This window comes from Lacerta agilis, chromosome 8 (assembly GCF_009819535.1).
Source record: "Lacerta agilis isolate rLacAgi1 chromosome 8, rLacAgi1.pri, whole genome shotgun sequence".
Classification (NCBI taxonomy): Eukaryota; Metazoa; Chordata; class Lepidosauria; order Squamata; family Lacertidae; genus Lacerta; species Lacerta agilis.
The window spans coordinates 82,030,437-82,046,367 of record NC_046319.1 but is presented as its reverse complement, the minus strand read 5'-3'; the positions used below and the strand labels follow the sequence as shown (position 1 = coordinate 82,046,367).

At 49.6% G+C, this 15,931-nt stretch overlaps 1 protein-coding gene across 1 annotated transcript; it reads right to left on the bottom strand.

The window, feature by feature from the left end:
- Positions 1 to 9,134: 9,134 nt before the first annotated feature.
- Positions 9,135 to 15,686, bottom strand: MED29 (mediator complex subunit 29). Its single transcript, XM_033158603.1, has 4 exons — positions 15,399 to 15,686; positions 11,780 to 11,838; positions 11,600 to 11,684; positions 9,135 to 9,733 (listed from the first exon to the last, which is right to left on the bottom strand). Exons 1-4 carry the CDS (start codon positions 15,651 to 15,653, stop codon positions 9,506 to 9,508), a joined length of 627 nt encoding a protein of 208 aa, XP_033014494.1. The 5' UTR covers positions 15,654 to 15,686; the 3' UTR covers positions 9,135 to 9,505.
- Between the last annotated feature and the right edge of the window lie 245 nt (positions 15,687 to 15,931).

Genomic DNA, 15,931 nt, shown 5'->3' with positions numbered 1-15,931 from the left:
AACCAGGCCTTTGGCCGGTTAATATCCTACAGCCTTTTAAATGTGTCTGTGGGAAGTGGGTTGGGCTGGGTTACTGCTTTGTTGGTTTTTCGCTTTCATTATCTATTTGTGTTGTTTTTTTTAATCTTGTATTTTATTCTGTGAACCCGCCCCCCCCCCCCGCCCCCGATATCTGGTGATGAGCAGCGGTATATCAATTTAATAAGTAAATAAAGGATTGCTTTTAAAGAGGATTAGACAAATTTAATGGAGGATGAAAGGGCTATTGATGGCTGCTATCTGTGATCCCACTGGATTGTGAGCGACGGAGAAAAATATCTCTATGCAAACTTAAAAGAGATTTCTCTCCGGGCTTCGCACTGTGAGAGCTTCTCCCCAGAGTAAATAACTGGAAGAAATAAATACATAGCCCACGCTACAGACTGGAGCTCAGCCTTGCAGAAAACCAGCTGATTTACGAGCCGCTTTTCTGGGAATTGCGTACCCGAAAAGGAGCTCAAAATAAACCGGAGAAATTGTATTATTCCAAGTGCCTCCAGCTGGAAGTTCTCCGCTGGCGACGGGAGGGGTGTGCGGGCATATTTGTAAAGGAGACTCATGTGTGAGGAAAAGGAGACTTCTCCTCTGATGCAAAGCAAGATCTTTGAGAAGAACACAAAGACACACACAGACACACCCACACACCCACAAAGAGAAGAACAGCCAGCTCAGCACTGCCCCCTTCAGGTCAAGAGAGGACAGCAGCCTGTTTCCGGGGACAGCCTGGGCGGTGTGCCAGGTTCACTTCCCAGAATCCTTCGGGGCGATCGAGCCTCTTTTATTTCCCAGAATCCTCCGAGGCCTGCTCAGTTCACAGACTAGGACTGAACTTTGCACGGGATATAAAAGGAAGGCGTGACCTCATTTTCCTGTTAATAATAAACAGGACAATATTTGTAACCGTTGAGACTATTGAGGTCCCGACGACGGGTATCAAGAAGATAATTGTCCGCACGCCCGATGCTGAACGAACCGTACGCTCTGAAGGTTAAACACGGACGTGCAGCACAACACGAGTGTGCGTCGCACAAGGACGTTGCTGTATTTGCACGGGCTCGCTTACAAAACATATCACTGCACGTGAGATGCAGACCCTCCAAGTGTCCCTGTTTCCCAGGGACAGTCATGGATTCACAGAAAAAACCACCCTGGTTTCTGATTTGATCCCAGAATGTCCTGCTTTTCCTTAGGGCACCCCTATTTTCATGAGGGGAATATTGGAGGGTGTGGAGTTATGCGACTCTGCCAGCCAAGGAAATAAGTAACTATACAATCTTTAGAAGGCATCCGAAGGCAGCCCTGTAGAGGGAAGGGTGTTTTTTTTAATGTTTAGTGTTCGATTATTTGTTTTATATATGCTGAAAAGCCACCCAGAGTGGCGGCGTATAAATAAATAAATAAAATATTATTATTAGGGAATAGGACACCCCCATTTTCATTAACTTATATGCAGAATTCATCGTGCGAAAGGCTGGACTGGATGAATCCCAAGCCAGAATTAAGATTGCCGGAAGAAATATCCACAACCTCAGATATACTGATGACACAACCTTGATGGCAGAAAGTGAGGAGGAATTAAAGAACCTTTTAATGAGGGTGAAAGAGGAAAGCGCAAAATATGGTCTGAAGCTCAACATCAAAAAAACTAAGATCATGGCCACTGGTCCCATCACCTCCTGGCAAATAGAAGGGGGAGAAATGGAGGCAGTGAGAGGTTTCACTTTCTTGGGATCCATGATCACTGCAGATGGTGACAGCAGTCACGAAATTAGAAGACGCCTGCTTCTTGGGAGGAAAGCAATGACAAACCTAGACAGCATCTTAAAAAGCAGAGACATCACCTTGCCGACAAAGGTCCGTATAGTTAAAGCTATGGTTTTCCCAGTAGTGATGTATGGAAGTGAGAGCTGGACCATATAGAAGGCTGATCGCCGAAGAATTGATGCTTTTGAATTATGGTGCTGGAGGAGACTCTTGAGAGTCCCATGGACTGCAAGAAGATCAAACCTATCCATTCTTAAAGAAATCAGCCCTGAGTGCTCACTAGAAGGACAGATCCTGAAGTTGAGGCTCCAGTACTTTGGCCACCTCATGAGAAGGGAACACTCCCTGGAAAAGACCCTGATGTTGGGAAAGATGGAGGGCACAAGGAGAAGGGGACGACAGAGGATGAGATGGTTGGACAGTGTTCTCGAAGCTACTAACATGAGTTTGGCCAAACTGCGGGAGGCAGTGGAGGATAGGAGTACCTGGCGTGCTCTGGTCCATGGGGTCACGAAGAGTCGGACACGACTGAACAACAACATTTTCATCGGAGAAATTGTTTTTCAGCTGTCCCTGACAAGGGAGTTTCTCAGATGCTCAGGTTCTGTCTCCCTCGGGAGGTGGTGGAATCTCCTTCCTTGGGAGGTTTTTTTTAAAGCTATCTGTCATGGATGCTTGAGTCGAGATTCCTGCATGGCAGGGAGTTGGACTAGATGACCCTTGGGTCCCTTCCAGTTCTACGGTTCTATGCTGGACCAAAAAAAATGAAAGGCACCAATACAGGATGGGTGACACCTGGCTTGAGAGCAGTACATGTGAAAAGGATCTAGGAGTCTTGGTAGACCACCAACTTGACATGAGTCAACAGTGTGATGCAGCAGCTAAAAAAGCCAATGCAATTCTGGGCTGCATCAATAGGAGTATAGCATCTAGATCAAGGGAAGTAATAGTACCACTGTATTCCGCTCTGGTCAGACCTCACCTGGAACACTGTGTCCAGTTCTGGGCACCCCAGTTCAAGAAGGATACTGACAAGCTGGAATGTGTCCAGAGGAGGGCAACCAAAATGGTCCAAGGCTTGGAAACGATGCCTTATGAGAAGAAAAGGATGTCCTATAGAGGAGGGAGAAAGGTTGTTTTCTGCTGCTCCAGAGAAGCGGACACGGGGCAATGGATTCAAACTGCAAGAAAGAAGGTTCCACCTAAACATTAGGAAGAACTTCCTGACAGTAAGAGCTGTTGGACAGTGGGATTTGCTGCCAAGGAGTGTGGTGGAGTCTCCTTCTTTGGAGGTCTTGAAGCGGAGGCTTGACAGCCATCTGTCAGGAATGCTTTGATGGTGTTTCCTGCTTGGCAGGGGGTTGGACTGGATGGCCCTTGGGGTCTCTCCCAACTCTAGGATTCTATGATTCTAAGATGGGTCCTTGGTCTGACCCAGCACAGGCGAATAAGATCACCTCCTGAACAAATCTGGGGCATAGGGGATGGTTTGGGATCTGCCATGATCAGTAATAAGACTGATTACTGATCATGGCAGATCCCAAACCATCCCCTATGCCCCGGAGTGGACTGACAAAAGGCTTTAATCTGGGCAGGCTCCTTTGCCACCCTGCCAACCTGGCCGCCGATCTCGGAAGCCGTGTTTGGCACCGTTTCGGGAACGAGCTGTCGGAAAGCCCAAACGAGGCTGTCTTTTTTTTCCAGCCCTCGGCTTGCTTGCTGACACAGCTCCGGCTCCGTGGCTTGGCAGGAGGTGGCATTTTCCAATAGCTCGCAGGCGCTTTTGGCTCGCAGGCCCAACGCTCTCGAAAGGGGGAGCGGGCTGAAGAGGGGAAGCCCGAGCCGTTTGGGGACAGGCTGTTCTCTTGCGGTTTCCTCTGCAACCCCCGGCAAGAGACGGGTGTCGGTGGTGCAGAAGGGTGTGAGGTCGGTGGGTGGAGGAATGAGACATCATTGCACCCAGGAGACGGCTGGCAGGCTGGACGATTTTGTTGCTGAGCAGCAAGAGGCTTTCCTTCTTGATATATATATATATATATATATATATATATATATATATATAGAGAGAGAGAGAGAGAGAGAGAAAGGATCATCCATTTGTGATGCAACAGCTGCTTTTCCGGCCACAGCTCCTGGGACTGAACGTCCCCTTCTTGCTCTGCCTGCCTGGAAAAAAACTATTGCAAAACCTTCCTCCCGGGGAGCTCGAGGATGGACTGGGCAGGGCAGTGAGAGCACAGAACAGCAGAGTAGCCTGCTGGAAGCCCAGCATCCTCTTCTCCCCATGGCCAAATACCTCCAAGAACTTACGAGTTCGGATAGACTGCCTCTGGACCTGGAGGTTCCATAAGGACGTAAGAAGTTGAGGTTTGGGAACAGAAATGTGACCCTGACGTGTAACAAGGGATGCAGGGCTTGGAACTCCCCTTCCCACTTCTCTCCCTCCTTTGCCAAATACCTCTAAGAACTTACAAGGTCAGATAGACTGCCTCTAGACCTGGAGGTTCCATAAGGACGTAAGAAGTTGAGGTTTGGGAACGGAAATGTGACCCTGACGTGTAGCAAGGGATGCGGGGCTTGGAACTCCCCTTCCCACCTCTCTCCCTCCTTTGCCAGATACCTCTAAGAACTGACAAGGTCAGATAGACTGCCTCTAGACCTGGAGGTTCCATAAGAACGTAAGAGCCCGCTGGATCAGGCCATGGCCCACCTAGTCCTGCATCCTGTTCTCACAGCGGCCAAGCGCCCCTAAGGACCTAGGGATCTAGGTAGACTGCCTCAGGACCTGGAGGTTCAGATCAGGCCAGCGACCCATCTAAGGACAGTCTCTTGTTCTCAACATGGCCAACTGGTTGGCCTGGGAAACCTGCAAGCAGGATCCGAGGGCAAGAGCCCTCTCCCTTCCTGCGGCTTCCAGCAACTAGCGTTCAGAACCATTGCTGCCTTGGGCTGTGGAGGCAGAACACAGCTATTGTGGCTGCAGCCATTGATCAGACTTGATTCAGCCATTGATAAGACTTGATTCAGGTAGCCATTGATAAGACTTGATTGATAAGACTTGATTCAGGTAGGTAGCCGTGTTGGTTTTATATACCATATTTTTCGCTCCATAAGACACACCTTTTTCCTCCTAAAAAGTAAGGGGAAATATCTGTGCATTTTATGGAGCGAAGGGTGGTCCCTGCAGCCGAATTGCCCAGGGGCCAAAAGGAGATCGTGCTTTTTTTTTTTTTAACATAGAGAAAAGGGGGTGTTGAAAGGACCCCGCTCAGCAGCTGATCAGCAAGAGATCGGGAGAGAGATAAGAGTCCCTGGCTCCCTTTTGGCCCCGCCCTCTTGCCCAGGCCTCCTTTGTTGAAAGTGCTGCAGAGGGAGGTTGTTTGTTTCCCCAGCAACATGTGACTGGCTGATTAGATTATCTGTCTGGAAACTGTAGAAAAGGCTCCCTTTCCTTCAGAAGCTGCAGAAATGTGAGTTGAACCCCATAAAAACGGGGCTTTTCCTCTTTGCTTTTCCCCCTTTGCAAAAAAGCTGCAGAAATCTGAGCTGATCCTCAAAAAACCAGGGCTTTTCCTTTTGCAAAGAAAAGCTGCACAAATTTGAGCTGATCCTCAAAAAAACAGGGCTTTTCCTTTTGCAAAGAAAAGCTGCACAAATTTAAGCTGATCCTAAAAAAAAACGGCTTTTAGAGGAGGAAAACCAGAAAATTGTTGTTGTTTTTCTTGTTTCCTCCTCTAAAAACGAGGTGCACCCTATGGTCCGGTGCGCCCTATGGAGCGAAAAATACGGTATATAAAAAATAATCCATTAGCACCTTAGAGACCAACTAAGTTTGTTCTGGGTATAAGCTTTCGTGTGCATGCACACTTCTTCAGACACTAATTATTATTTTTTTTGATAGACTGAGTTAGTTGAGGTTTGGGAACGGAAACGTGACACGGATGTGGGGCTTGGAACTCCACTTCTCGCTTCTCTCCGTCTCTTTTTACTGCTTCAGAAGAAAACATCAGACACAGCAGCTAAATGGAACCTCCTTGGACTGCAGCAGTCTACCAGATGGAAGCCATCACCGTCACTTGCTGCTTGTGAACTTCAGTGGTGGGTGCGTGTATCCCAGCCATTCACCGCTGGAAACGTAACACACAAGAGATAAATGCAGTTTGGTTTCATCCCATGAGGGCCCCTGCCTCGAGAGAAAAGAGTGCACCTCCAGGGGTGAAGTGAAACAGCTGTGTTAGTTCCAGTTACAGGTAGGTAGCTGTGTTGGTCTGCCATAGTCAAAACAAAACAAAAAATAATCCTTCCAGTAGCACCTTAGAGACCAACTAAGTTTGTTCTTGGTATGAGCTTTCGTGTGCTTCTTCAGATAGCTGTGTTAGTATCACTGAAGTGACCTCCCCGGGGCGCAAGCTTGGGCACTGTGTGGGGAGGTATTGGGCTGCCCAGAAGACCCCCTTCCCAAGGCAGTGAAGGTTTAGGATCAGAGCTTTCCTTCTCCTAGATGGGCTACCTTCTCAGGTGGAACGAGCCCCACCCGCCCCTCTGCAGCACATGCAGAAACCGCCTTCTTGGCAGCTGGGCCCACAACTGGTCTCATCCACTCAACCTGCCAGAGCCTGCCTTTTGCATGCAGGGGAATTCCGTAACTCACTGAGGATTTTGAGACCCGTCGGCTGCCCTCAGCTGGTTGAGCTGGCCGGTCAAAGCTGTTCCTGGTCTGTGGCCGCTGTTGCAGCTTTCAGGAGCCGCAGGTGAGGTCTGAGTGCAGGGTGGGGACCAAAGGTGATCAAACTACCCCAGGAGGAGCATGGCGGTCCCTAACAGAGGTAAAACCCTTCCCCTAATGCCCAGTATGCCACATATACCCCAGTCTGACCCTGTGTTGTGATGATCTTTCATTCTAAACCAGGGGTCGGGATCCTGCAGCCCCTCCAAACGTGGCAACTCCAACACCCATCAGCCACGGTCAGCGTGGCAACTGCACAGGGATCATGGGAGATGTAGTTTATTAATTGCGTTCCCAGCCAGCCCAACCTTACCCTCAAGGAGCACAAGGTAGCACCCATGGTTCTCCCTGGCTCCCATGTAATCCCTACAGCCCTGTGAGGTAGGCAGCGATTGTCCCAGGGTCACAGCCACTGAGCTTCATGGCCCAGTAGGGATTTGAACCCAGGTCTCCCAGGTCCTAGCCCAGTGGTGGCGAACCTTTTAGAGACCGAGTGCCCAAGCTGCAAACCAAAACCCACTTATTTATCGCAAAGTGCCCAGAGTTGCTGAGCTTTTCATTGAGCTTTTTTTCAGGGGGCTCCACAAAGTTGTTGAGCTTTTATGGGGGAGCTGCTGACCAAAGTTTTGGAGCTTTTTTTGGAATGGGTCTCAAAAGTTGCTTTGCTTTTTTTGGGGGGGGAATGCCCCAAAGCTGCTGAGATTTTGGGGGGGGGAGAGATAACAGAAATGAATGACCAATAATACCTTCGCTGGAACTAACGCGCAGCACCGACTTCATCGTCCGCCAAAGTGCCAAAAAATAAGGGTTAAAAAAACGAATGCTGCTGAATGATAACAGTGCCCCCCTCATAATTAAGATCTCATTTATTCTTGTTTTAATTGTGCCGAATCCCGATTCAGCTCATTTTATATTTGATTTTTATCAGTATCTGTAATATGTGTCTTTTTGATCCAATGGCCTGTAGGCTATGCAAATAAAAGTTTGTTGTTGTTGTAACGAATGCCGCTACGCCCAATCAGGAACAGCCACTGACGCAGTAAATTGGAAAAAAGATCAATCTCCGAATACAATCTCCGGCTACTGGCTACCAGCAAAAAAGAAAAAGAAAAAAGGTTCCGGGTTTCAACAGCGGACACAATCTGTAGCGCTGGGGGTGGGGTGGAGAGTGGGAGAATAAATGGGGGGGAGGAACAGTGTGAATGGGCCGATGGTGCGCATGCCAGCAGTGAGGGCTCTGTGTGCCAAGTGTGGCACGCGTGCCATAGGTTCACCACCGCCGCCCTAGCCCAACGCTCTAACCACTATGCCACGCTGGTTCTCATCGAGAAACTGGCTCTCAAGTCTTGTTGAGAAATGCCCACTGAGTTCCACCGGTTCCCCTGCTCTGATCTAAATGAAAGCAAACGAGTTGGGAATTAAGAGAAGCAAAATGAACACTTTTTTATTATAAGGAGCAAAATGGATTGTGGAAATAAATCACAAAGGAATCCTTTGCTGCTGTATAAAGTAACAGAACTGCATCGCCTTGGGTCACCAAGACTGGCAGCGTAGAAGAAAATGAAGCTCTTTGAAAAGGTTAATGGGCTGGATCCAGACCTAGTCTTACTTAGAGAAGGCCCACCACAATCAATGGAATGTAAGCTGGTTCCGGCAAACTTACTCCTTTTCTGCCAGTGGGTCTTCAAAGCAGGACTGCTAGCGCAGAAGCGTGAACTCAGAAGGAAGTCCCACTGAACCCAGCAGGATTTACGCCCAGGTAAACCTGTCGAGGACTTCAGCCTAAAGTCTGGACCCCACTCCAATGCCTTTTTAAAATCCTGATAATCATAAAAGGACACAGAGTAGAAAACAAAAACAGTAACTGAGAAAGTCTTTCACAACAGAGGGCAGGCCAGGTCTTCTCTGCAGTGGCAAATTCTCCTCCTTGCAAGAAAATGGGGAGCAAAACCAACGAGAAATGGAAAAGGACACACTCCCACAGGGCAGAAAAAATAAAATGACGAGCAGAGAGAACGCAGAGATAGGAATCAGACAAGATTGCACTCCCTCCCGGATTCATGGTGTGAGGTGTGTGAAGAGACTTGCTTGCAGGGGGGGAGAGAGAACAGAGAAAAAAACTTAATCCTGCCAGGGGCACCCAATTTATGGAGACAGCAGGGTAGAGACAGCCTGCCCAGTTTGACCAAAGACTACTCAGCCAGATTTCTCCTTTTGTATTTGTTAGGAAAGGAAAATCCACAGGCAGGAGGCCTGCACAGGGTTCCAGGAAGTGTCCTTTGCAAAATTACGCATCTGATCAATCTACAAAGTTACACACACATTCGCACAGGCCCATCTTCCAGGAAAAAAAAAGTCAAGGTGCGAGATTTAGAGGAGGAAGTCAAAAGGGACAACACACCCACAGATCCTTTCTGGGAGGGAGATTTCTGTGTGGAGAGGACACCGCAGTGGCAGGCGGAAAGGTTTGGCTAAGGAACCTGCAGAATTGTGGGGGCAGGTTAGGCTGGCAGGTCCGCTTCTTATGGTTGGTCCATCTCTCTCCCGAAGAGCAAAAATATTCACTGGCCAGCTCCAAGAAAGACCCGCAGATTGCGAGGCCCTGTAGATCAGGAGAAGTTTTAATTTGTCGTACTTCCACAGCATCCTTCTCTGACAAGAGAACTGTTTGCAAGCGAAAAGATTTCTGTGCATCTGAGTTGAGCTCCTAGCGTTTCGGTTAGAATTTGCGAAAGATGCGAAACCAACACGGACCCAGACGGAGACAAGTCCTGTCGGGAACCTGAACAGCGCAGGGGACTCGCGTCTAGACCTGGGCAGAAGGAAGGAACGAAGCAGAGGAGGTAGGACAACGAGGCTCCCTGCTCCTTGTCTGTCTCGTGTTGACGGGACTGCCTCCTTCTGGTCATGCCGGGAACTGACTCTCACCCGGCGGTTCAAACCAAAACGTCCGGCAGGAACACCTTGCAGGCAGCCCTAGAGGACGCCCTGGGAAGGGGCCTTTCCCGTGATCTTGTTGGAGCACTCCAGCAGGGCGTTGTGGATATCTTTGGCGCAAGAGATCTGGGACTTGATCATGCTCAGGTACTGGGTGTAGGGCAGGCTCTCTGCCTGGACCGCGTCCGGCTTGGTGGCTGTCGGCACGAGGGTCGGGGAGTGCTTGGCGCTGTCAAAGCTCTGGGAGAGGCACTCGTAGGCCAGGCGCTGAGAAAAGGGAAGGCGGGTCGGAAGGAGAGAGAGTTAGGAATTTGGCCTCGCCGGATCAGGCCAAAGGGATGACTAATCCAGCATCCTTTCTCCCCGAAACAGGGACCCAAGCGGTAATGCAGAGCAAGGTGTTTCCCCTTGATGCTAGTCCTGGGCACCTGCTACTCAGGGGTAGATTGCCTCTGTATACGGAGGACCCATTTAGTACTCAAGGGTAATAGCAGCCAATCAGTTTCTCTGTCTAACCAGGGACTGTAGGCTTCATTTGGACTGGGAGAAAAGATCTGGGGAACAGCGGGGCTTTTAAGTTTTCAAAAAATGGGGAGAGCACGCACTCCTTGGCAGGTATCTCAGATGGCATCAACTACCCCACAGGGATATTGGTGTGGCTGCAGGAGCAGGGGGACATTTCCCCACTTATGGTGGGAATGCCCCCCCCCCCGACATTTTGGAAGATATATATGAACACATTCCCCATTCAAGCCTCCCCACAACTTTCCCTTTTGAATCAGAGAGTTGTAGCGTTAGGAAGGCCCCAAAATGTCATCTAGTCCAACCCCCTGCAATGCAATTAAATTTGCAGGGCAGACAAATAGCAGCTTTCCAACCAAAGAAACTTCTTAATGAAGCCTTTGGCCCAGAAATGGAAGGCACTAGAGGGTTTAAAACCTCTCGTGGCGGTACAAGAATATGTAGACTGGCTGCTGCAGAGAAAACAACTTGCACATCGTGCAGACTGGTGACTGGGAGTTGCCGCCAGGACCACATAACACCGGTCCTGAGAGATCTACATTGGCTCCCAGTACGTTTCCGAGCACAATTCAAAGTGTTGGTGCTGACCTTGAAAGCCCTAAACGGCCTCGGTCCTGTATACCTGAAGGAGCGTCTCCACCCTCATCGTTCAGCCCGGACACCTGGGTCCCAGCTCCGAGGGCCTTCTGGCGGTTCCCTCACTGCAGGAAGCAAAGCTACAGGGAACCAGGCAGAGGGCCTTCTCGGTGGTGGCGCCCGCCCTGTGGAACGCCCTCCCTTCAAATGTCAAAGAGATAAACAACTACCTGACATTTAGAAAATACCTGAAGGCAGCCCTGTTTAGGGAAGTTTTTAATCTGTGATATTTTAATGTATTTTAATATTTGTTGGAAGCCACCCAGAATGGCTGGGGTACAAATAATACATTACTACTATTATTATTATTATTAGTATGAAGATCCCAGAACCCTTCTACGTTGCTTATGGGATCTTATTTCCTATGTGCCCAATGCAGATATGCAAAACTCTCCTGGGCCTCCATGGTGTGTTTCTTGTTCCTCTATAATTTTTGCTACTTTTATCTGCTCTCTGTTTATTTGAAAAACACAACCTCTGTATGGCTCCTCTGTTTTGTAACCTCAATTATGGGGTTTTATTTGCGCTTCTGGATTTACATCAATACAGAACTACACAAAATAAATAAATCCCAAGTCGCAACCTGCAGCACCGAGCAGAGATGGATTCCGCCTCCCATCTCGGAGCCAAATCCAGACTTCAGGGCTGAAACGCCACAGCCAGATTTTTGGGCCCCACTCCCAACCCTGTTGCTTCTTTGCCTGACGAAAGAGACCTGGAGGAATTGGAAAGCTTGCTCACTATTTTCTGGCCTTGGGGTTGGTCCTAATGAAGATACTTGCCCAGCTGTGAATTTGGGGGTTAATTTCTTACTGACTGACCTTTGCTTTGTACGTGCCTGTTTGTGTTTCAGTGCAAGTGAACTTGCGGTGGTGAATCTCGCCAATTAATGGTATGCCGCGCAAAAGGAAAAGGAGGGAGCCTTTCATAAGGCTTGATCCTGCTGCCAATATGGGACACTCTTGGGACACTCACCAGGCACAACTCCAGCTGGTCACACAAGGCATAGAATTCCTCGAGGCTCTTGTCCACTCTCTGCACGGGGCCGTCTGTGCTTTTCCTGGAAGGAGAGGAAAGCCCATCTTTTATTTGCGTTTAGGGGAGAGGGTGAGGAGGAGAGGGGAGAAAGAATCAGGGCAAGGGGCAAAAACTCACTGTCCGCTGTCGATGTTGGTGTTCTGGATGAAGTTCTGGGCAGCCACCTTCATCAAGCTCTGCAAATGAAAGAGGCAGAGAGTACAGTATATCGGCTTACAAATCGGGGGCGATAGACAGCTGTGGAAGGAAGAGAGGGCATACCTGCCAAAGACCCACACGCACGCCCCTCTAGGAGCCTGGCCAATTGTGCAAATATCATCGTACCATATGCTGGTGGTTTCTTAAAACGATTTGGTTTCAAGCACGTTTTCGAGACAAAACGCCTGATCTGGGCTCGAAAGGGCAGTTTTCCCGGCAACTTCCCAGCGGCTCTGTGACACTGGGAATCAAGGTGGTTGGATAACCAAACCGTTAATTGGGAATGAATTAAGGCTGTGGCCTAGCCACCTGCTCAGCGGCTCTGTGACAGCAGCCTGAGAGGGTGTTTATCGGAACAAAGAGTGGCTATTTTGGCTGGACCCCCAACACCCAGCGTGGCCAATGGCATGGGGGGATGGGGGTTGTAGTCCAGCAACATCTGGAGGCCCACAGGTTCTCAGCAGCGCCACTGGACTCCCAGGTAGGGTCTGACAAGAGCAGAATAGAGCAGTGTGTTGACTTTATTATTAATTAATCTGCATACTGTACTGCCCTTTATCCATAGATCCCAGGGCAGTTTACAATATTAAAATACAATAGGACAGCCATTAATATGGACTCTAGACTTCTGCTGATGCAGCCTGGAATTGCATTTGCTTTTTATCGATGCTGCACCGCAGTGTTGGTTCATGCTAAGTGTGCAATCTACTAACACTCCCCCCATCCCAATCCTTTTGGCAAACCCTGTTTCCAAGCCAGCTGTCCCCCATCCTTTCATTTGGGCACCTGCTTATTCCTTTTGGAAATCTTCTTAATATATGTATGCGACAACAGCAACACGGACTCTACTAGCTCAGAGATGGAAAGAAGAAAGAGTTCCTACCAGAGAGGAATGGCAAACCAAGCTGTTAAGACTACGCTGAGATGGCAAAAACTGACCGGAAAGCTCAGGGACCAAGAATCAAAGGAATTCAAGAAAGAATGGGAAAAGTTTATTATTTATTTAGGAGACCGCTGTAAGCAGATGAAAACGTGAGCAGGATTTTAATCTCGCTTGTAATGTAACAAATACTATGGACAATATATAAAATACAGATTATGAAAGTAATACGCAGTTGAAAATGCTGACAATAGGACCTATGCAGGGGATGGGGGGGAAGTCTCGAGATTCAGAGTTATCTCTTTATATGGATGTGTATTTGGTATGGTTATAAATTTATATTTGTAAAATCCAATAAAAATGATTTTTTTATAAAAAAAGGAAATATTTTTATTATTATTACGCAGCTTCCTATTTTGTTCCACGGAAACCAAGCCCCAGGGCACATTTAAATTCTACCCCAAGGCCACAGCGAGTCAGAAATAGCTGGCTGGGAGCAAGCAGCGATTCCAAGAGCTGCGGCTTCGTTTCCGGGACCTCGCAAGGTCAGGAAACGCGAGGGCAAACTCGGCGGTATCAAAACAAAACACACACAAAAACCACCCGATCCTGGAAACCTGCCTGCCAACGCCCCCGGGGTCCAAGCAGAAGTCTGTTCCGTTTCAGCTCCGTTTGTTCTAGGGATGTTGACACAGGGATAAAGGTGCCACCCCCACCCCCCGGGGGGGGGGGGCTCATCCTGCCATGCTGATTCATTTACCAGAAGCCTTGGACACGAGCCCTGAGGGTGGCAAAGCATCCATTTCCCACCCCACCACGGGACCCGCTGGTGCTGCTCTGGCAATCTTCGCCCCCGCGCCACACAGACCAAAAGAGGGGAGGGGGAAAAAGTTACCGCTTCAGCAATTCATATATTTAGGCCGAGGAATGATGCTTCGTTATTTCGGAAAGAGTCAAGAGTTGTTTCAAAACGCGGGGATAAAAAAAAAAAAAGTCTGACTCGGCAAAGGGCTTTCCGGGAAAAACAAATTAAAAACAAAACAAAACCACACATTTGCGAAACAGAAAGGGAAGGGAGACCGGAGCAGGGGAGGCAGGAGGAGCTTGCGCCAGTTCCCAAGAGGGGAGTGATGCCTAAGGGTTAGAGCTGCGGTTTCTCAAAGGTGGGCTGCTAGCTGCTCTGCAGCCGAGGTCAAGCGGTCTGGCAGAGCAGATGTAGGAAGTTGGCTTTGGACCTGGGGAGGGAGAATTGAAGGGCATCGCCGGGCTATCAGCTCAGAACAGGCTCCGAAAGGGGCACTGAATTTTACGCTGCCCTACTTGCTCCACATTTGAAGAACCAGTGTGGTGTGATGGACTCAGGAGAGGTCTCAAATCCCCCACCAAGCAATGAAGATGACCAGAAGTGACCTTGGGCCAGTCACTTCCCCTCTCAGGCTGGCCTAACATTCCATCAACGGGGTCTCCGGAAAATTTTACACATCACTTGGGAAGACAGGCAAACTAATACCAGTGTACTGGAAGAAGCAAAGATCACCAGTGTTGAAGCGATGTTTCTTCAACATCAACTTCGTTGGACCGGTGATGTTGTGCAGATGCCTGGTTATCGTCTTCCAAAGCAACTACTCTATTCGCTCTGACCCGCAATTTTCAGGGCCACAGAGTACGAGCAAAGAATGAGATGGCAAGCGGTCTTTGGAGGAGGATTTAAATGCTGAAAAAGCTTAATGGATGGGGCACACCGAGGACTAAATGGGTTGAGGGGAACTTGCATCAGCCCTTAGAGGGCACATTCAATGGGTGTGGATGGTGGGAGTTGTAGTTTGAGCACCCCGTCCGTGCAGCGCTGCTCCTCCCGGGGTGACCGGTGGTGCGTGGGGAGTGGCGGGAGGGGCCGCCGCTTGTCACCCCCACCCGCCGCTTGTCGCCCTGTCACTGGGGGCGTGCCGCCCCTACCGCCCCTCCCCAGCAACGCCCCTGACCAAGAACAAACTTAGCTGGTCTCTAAGGTTCTACTGGAAGGAATTTTTTAAAAAAAAAAAAATATTTGGCTCCTGTTTGTGAGAATGGACACCAGGCCAGGACCAGCCCATCCCTGCAGAAGGAAGAAGCCACCGCCAAAGAAGATTGGAAAAACCAATTAGTGAACCATGCAGGACATACTAGATAATTAGAAACCCAAGAAGGAAAGAGGAGAGGTTTTTTTTTTTTTTAAAAAAAGGTAAACGTTTAATGCATATTTTTAAAGAGTTGTGTTTAGATTTCTACATTAGAACTTTTAAAAGTCTCTTGTATTAGAATAAGGTTTCAAAAATTGGATTGTTAAGAATATAAGGCTTTATGGACGAGCATGAAAAAGCATAAAGCAATGGAACCAAGAGGGGGAGGGGAGGGAAGTCAAGTGAGTTAAGATTTATGATTTGAATTTTTGTTTGTGGTTTTTCCCCCGTTATTATAAAATTAATAAATTGTATTAAATACAGTAAATAAAATGTTTCCCCTCTTAGGGACTAGAAACCCACCTAAGTAAACGCGCTGAGTTTCAGCTCCGCCCACCCCCTTTCCCCCGCCCCTCCGTCTCCACGGAAACGGCCCAGTAGCCCCTCCCCTTTCTCCAGGCCACCAGGCCCCGCCCCCGGGCTTGGCCCCGCCCCTCACCTGCAGGCTTTCTTTGAGCTGCGGCAGCAGGAGGCGAAAGCGCTGCACCGGGTCGAAGTCCTGCGCCTGCGCGGGAGGCTGGAGCCCGCCGGGAGCCTGGGCGACCGTTAGAGAAGCCGCTCCCGCCGCGGCCTGCGCCGAGCCGGGGTGCCCGCCCACCGCCGCCGCGGCGCTGCCCGAAGGAGGCCCCACCTGCGCCTGCAGGAGCGTCAGCTGCGCCGGCTGCGGCTGAGGCGGCTGCTGAGGCGCCGCCATCTTGCTTCCCCCTCAGCGCGCTCGGCTCTGTAGTTCGCCTCAACTACCTCTCCCGACATGCATCGCGGGAGCAGGAGGAGGCGCGGGCGCGGGCGGGGGAGGATCCCGGCATGCATTGCGCGCGAGAGCTCTCCTGATTGGCGGTGGCGGGCGCTATATGCCCCACAATGCGTTGCGGGAACGAAGGCGGCCAGGACTCCATTTCCCGACCTGCTTTTCGGGACAGCTTATTTCTATGTGGGGGGAAAGGGGGCTGCCGGCGTGCTATATCGCACTAT

Excerpts from the sequence above, each read along its gene's own strand:
- MED29 (XM_033158603.1), bottom strand. The coding sequence starts at position 15,653 with ATGGCGGCGCCTCAGCAGCCGCCTCAGCCGCAGCCGGCGCAGCTGACG. Across the intron at positions 11,839-15,398 it reads AGCTCAAAGAAAGCCTGCAG|AGCTTGATGAAGGTGGCTGC; the intron begins GTGAGGGGCGGG and ends TTTCATTTGCAG. Across the intron at positions 9,734-11,599 it reads ACCAGCTGGAGTTGTGCCTG|CGCCTGGCCTACGAGTGCCT; the intron begins GTGAGTGTCCCA and ends CCCTTTTCTCAG.